We start from the raw sequence: 5,569 nt of genomic DNA, 5'->3' as shown, positions 1-5,569 counted from the left end.
TAATTTAAAAAATTTAAAAATTAATCGTTTCTTTTCTAATTTCTTGAAAAAAAGTAATCTGATTATGTAACTTGTAATGCGTTACCCCCAACACTGCTACTGTTCAAAAGTTTGGGGTCAGTAAGATTTTTTTTAAATAAATTTCTAATTTTATTTAGCAAAGAAAAATTTAATTGATCAAGAGTGACAGTAAAGACTTTTCTAATTAATTTATTTTCTAAATGCTGTTTTTACTGTATTTTTGACTAAATAAATGCAAAAAAAACTTTAGATGCCTCTCTTAAAGGCACAATATGTAAGTTTTCACCGCTGGAGGGTGCATATTCAAAATAAACAAAGAGGCAAAGGCGTAGTAAACAAAGGCGTAGTTTGATGATGCCGTGACTGAGTGAGGAATCATGGGATTTGTCGTCTTCATCCCCACAGCCGAAGCAATCCGACGGGACTCGGGCAGATGAGCTAATGTATTAAAGATTTATTAACATCGTAGTATGAAGCAGGGTGAGGCGGAAAGCCGTCGAAACAAAACGAGGCTGCTGAACGAGCGTGACACACGGCTCGAAAGCAGTGGAGCTTTTATTATGCCACACTCGACCACTTCCGCTCCTTCCGGTCGTGCATATGTGGGGTAAAGCAGTGCTGTTTTATCATACTAGATACGTTTGAAAGTTCTATTATTATGCTACTCTGTGCGGTCGTCACCGGTCTATTAAAACGCACAACATATTAAAGCGTCTTTGGTGTTTCCATGTTTTCTACAAAACAAAACCAGAAATCGAGGCGTTATGACGTCATTGGCAGGCGACACAATGACACTATGGACACGGTTCGTGTCACTAGTTAAAATTGCTTATTTCTCTGGATTTAAACATTCTTCGAAACATTTGGGATAATGTACGTACACAAGTCAGCAAAAAATATAACACTGTTCTAGTGGTTTTTGGATATTTTAATAAAAAAATCTTACATATTGCGCCTTTAATGTCTTTTTGATATTGCATATCAAATATTCATTCTTTCATAACATATTCCATAACTTTGCACATAAACACAAAAATGATTTAGACTAATAATTTCTTTCATGACTGAGCCACAAAAGTGCATGAAAAAAAACGAAACACTGTTTGTTTTGAGAGCACAACCACTATCTAGATGCACTGCACTACCATGTACGTCACAACAAATTAGTTTGATGGCTCTGCTGGCATTGAGCTCATTCTGTATGTGAACATAACCCACAATCCCCTGTTTGTCCTCTCCTGCCTCTGAAACAAGAATGAGGTCAAAGTGTTCACTCAATGCCTAATATAAGACTCTTTAAACACTGCTCGGAAGCACTAATAAAAAAACAAAAAAAAAACAGAAATTAGATGTAAAATAAGATGTAGAGGTTGAAGAAAAATGACTGAGAAAGACTGGCAGATGTAGAGGAAAAAGACTGAAGAAACTTTTCACAAACAGGGTACAAAATAGGACCAAAAACCATTTAAAAAAATGCATTTTTGGTTATTTATTTATTTGTGATTTTTGCTATTACTAAAAGTTTAAATACAGTTTAATCCTGATTTGTGCAATTTTGTTATCGTCTAGCAATAAACATTAAAAATAAACATTCAAATTAAATATACAAAATATACAATATACTACAGACTCAGTAGGGACAAGCTAGTCTGGAACTAGATGTGAATGGTAAAATTATATTTTCCATAAATTAAAGAAAAAAAAATCTATGGTTTTGTCAAATTTGATAAATGGAATCAAATGATTTAATTCCACTCATGTTGTATAAGGGTCCAAACTTGTTGATGTTTTACATTTTTTATAATGAGGTAAATCATGCGATAACACGATTGCATGCTAAATGCAAACTATGTACGAAAAGGAACTAAATATAAATCCAACAAATAAAGATGACAACTGCTATATGATTTTAATTGACACTGACAACTGGAGTAATGATGCTGAAAATTCAGCTTTACCAACACAGGAATATAGTATGAAGCAGGGTGAGGCGGAAAGCCGTCGAAACAAAACGAGGCTGCTGAACGAGCGTGACACACGGCTCGAAAGCAGTGGAGCTTTTATTATGCCACACTCGACCACTTCCGCTCCTTCCGGTCGTGCATATGTGGGGTAAAGCAGTGCTGTTTTATCATACTAGATACGTTTGAAAGTTCTATTATTATGCTACTCTGTGCGGTCGTCACCGGTCTATTAAAACGCACAACATATTAAAGCGTCTTTGGTGTTTCCATGTTTTCTACAAAACAAAACCAGAAATCGAGGCGTTATGACGTCATTGGCAGGCGACACAATGACACTATGGACACGGTTCGTGTCACTAGTTAAAATTGCTTATTTCTCTGGATTTAAACATTCTTCGAAACATTTGGGATAATGTACGTACACAAGTCAGCAAAAAATATAACACTGTTCTAGTGGTTTTTGGATATTTTAATAAAAAAATCTTACATATTGCGCCTTTAATGTCTTTTTGATATTGCATATCAAATATTCATTCTTTCATAACATATTCCATAACTTTGCACATAAACACAAAAATGATTTAGACTAATAATTTCTTTCATGACTGAGCCACAAAAGTGCATGAAAAAAACGAAACACTGTTTGTTTTGAGAGCACAACCACTATCTAGATGCACTGCACTACCATGTACGTCACAACAAATTAGTTTGATGGCTCTGCTGGCATTGAGCTCATTCTGTATGTGAACATAACCCACAATCCCCTGTTTGTCCTCTCCTGCCTCTGAAACAAGAATGAGGTCAAAGTGTTCACTCAATGCCTAATATAAGACTCTTTAAACACTGCTCGGAAGCACTAATAAAAAAACAAAAAAAAAACAGAAATTAGATGTAAAATAAGATGTAGAGGTTGAAGAAAAATGACTGAGAAAGACTGGCAGATGTAGAGGAAAAAGACTGAAGAAACTTTTCACAAACAGGGTACAAAATAGGACCAAAAACCATTTAAAAAAATGCATTTTTGGTTATTTATTTATTTGTGATTTTTGCTATTACTAAAAGTTTAAATACAGTTTAATCCTGATTTGTGCAATTTTGTTATCGTCTAGCAATAAACATTAAAAATAAACATTCAAATTAAATATACAAAATATACAATATACTACAGACTCAGTAGGGACAAGCTAGTCTGGAACTAGATGTGAATGGTAAAATTATATTTTCCATAAATTAAAGAAAAAAAAATCTATGGTTTTGTCAAATTTGATAAATGGAATCAAATGATTTAATTCCACTCATGTTGTATAAGGGTCCAAACTTGTTGATGTTTTACATTTTTTATAATGAGGTAAATCATGCGATAACACGATTGCATGCAAAATACAAACTCTGTACGAAAAGGAACTAAATATAAATCCAACAAATAAAGATGACAACTGCTATATGATTTTAATTGACACTGACGACTGGAGTAATGATGCTGAAAATTCAGCTTTACCAACACAGGAATAAATTACATTTTGAAATATATTAACATAGAACAGTTATTTTAAATTTCACAATATTACTGTTTTTACTGGAAATTGTGATCAAATAAATGCAGGCTTAGAGTTGCAAATACTGTAATATCCAATATACTATAATATCCAATACTGATATTTTCATAACATACGGTATTCCATAACTTGCCACATAAACACGAAAATTATATTTAAACTGAGACCATTTTTATCATGACTGAGCCACAGAAGCACATGAAAAACTAAACACTGTGTTTGTGTTGACTGCACAATAATGCAAACCCTGAAATAAATTTAAAACTGAATATAAATTGAACAGATAATGATGACATTGCTATATGATTTTAATTTTAGGCAGAGTCAATAACAGTAGGTATAATAATAGGTAATAGCTTATGAAACATATCTAATCGTTCAACAATCTCTCAACATGGGATCTGTGGCATGAACGCTTTAAAAATATTGGACACCAACGTGTACCTTATTTGTGGAAAGTGCCGGGAAGACAGAGAGTTTGAATTGTGAAAAAGAAAAAAAATAAGGGTGCAGAGAATGATAAACAACAACAGATAATAACAGAGAAGAATGACAGTGGAGTCACCTGAAGTTGTGCATGAACTGTTTGAATTTGTCGGCTCTCTGGGACAGGGGCAGCACAATGTTAATGGGCATGTTGGCCGTCTCCACCAGCTCACTTTTCACTTTCATGAGGGGGCCGAAGGGGCGGAAGAGAAGCAGCCTACGGAACTCCTGCTTCTGCTCTCCACGGAAGGTCAGCTCGTACAGCGTGCCCTTGTCCTTCTCAGTGCGTGCTATGCCTGCCGTGATGAGAAGACATTGAGAACAGTGAAGAAAAGAAACAGTTTACCCAAACACCCACATGGACGCACACAAGCAAAGCAACATTTCTAAGAAATCTAAAGCTCAAGGACAAATACTACAAAGATAAACACACAAAACGTACAAAGACACGAGCGTGAAGGAAGACACACACATCAAGACTATGAAGGCAGGCATTCAAAAGCCCGTCACAAATATCTCGAAGAAAAACCCAGAGGAAAGTAACATTTCATTGCTCAGTGGTTACTGAGCAACGTGGAGTTCTCAGTTAGGCTGACATACAACAAGAGTAAAGTGTGATCAAATTAATGTGAATATTACAGCTCAGATCATTTGGTTTTGGACAATTTTGACGAGAAATAGTTGAGTTTATATTTAAATCTCTGACTTTTGATTGTAAACTTTGGTTTCTTGGACAGTGTGAGACATAGTTGGGTCCTGAAGTAAAAAGTGGGTCTCATTCACTAATAATTGCATGGATTATTTCATATTTGTGTCCACAGGAGAACGTCTCACAACAATTTACAATCTAATTCACAACACATGTGTACGCACATCAATTTGCTGTTAACCTCATTCTAATGTTAATGAATTTGGAGTTTTCTAAAACTCCACTCGACTGTGTGCTGGAGGTTAGTCATTTGCATAAAACTGCTTTCTGCAGTAGCCCCTCACTGCAGAACACAAGATTCAGGGGGCGTGGTTGGATCCACATCTAGGGGGTGGAGATAGGTGGGTTTAGGGATCAGGGGGTGGAGACGGGTAAGTTTAGGTATATGTAAGGTGGGAGGAGTTGGATCTGGATCCAACCACGCCCCCTGGATCTCGTGTTCTGCAGTGAGGACCATCTCGCTTTCTGGGCAATCTTTTGTCACTCTCAGCAAACACATGATGTTATCTAAAATCACGCTTTTACCTGAGAGCACATGCAGCAAAATCCTCGAGCAATACCAAGTATGTGTGCTCAAATACAATAAACACCTTTTATACAAACCCAGATTACAGACTTTTCATTATTCAGCTGTACATACATAGTACAGGTGCATCTCAATAAATTAGAATGTCGTGGAAAAGTTCATTTATTTCAGTAATTCAACTCAAATTGTGAAACTCGTGTATTAAATAAATTCAATGCACACAGACTGAAGTAGTTTAAGTCTTTGGTTCTTTTAATTGTGATGATTTTGGCTCACATTTAACAAAAACCCACCAATTCACTATCTC

The 5,569-nt window shown here is 35.5% G+C and overlaps 1 protein-coding gene across 1 annotated transcript in view; it reads right to left on the bottom strand.

Annotated features, from left to right (window-relative positions):
- The window catches only part of LOC107685172 (chondroitin sulfate N-acetylgalactosaminyltransferase 1-like), a 40,778-nt gene that overhangs the window by 16,985 nt on the left and 18,224 nt on the right, over positions 1-5,569 (bottom strand). Inside the window, exon 3 of the mRNA XM_016481685.1 lies at positions 4,107-4,323. Within this exon, the coding sequence (XP_016337171.1) occupies positions 4,107-4,323 (217 nt within the window). The remainder of the gene's footprint in view (positions 1-4,106; positions 4,324-5,569) is intronic.

Source organism: Sinocyclocheilus anshuiensis, unplaced genomic scaffold, assembly GCF_001515605.1.
Source record: "Sinocyclocheilus anshuiensis isolate Anshui unplaced genomic scaffold, SAMN03320099.WGS_v1.1 scaffold914, whole genome shotgun sequence".
In the NCBI taxonomy this organism is placed as follows: domain Eukaryota; kingdom Metazoa; phylum Chordata; class Actinopteri; order Cypriniformes; family Cyprinidae; genus Sinocyclocheilus; species Sinocyclocheilus anshuiensis.
The sequence above is the reverse complement of the archived record's forward strand: the minus strand, read 5'-3'. Positions and strand labels throughout refer to the sequence as shown.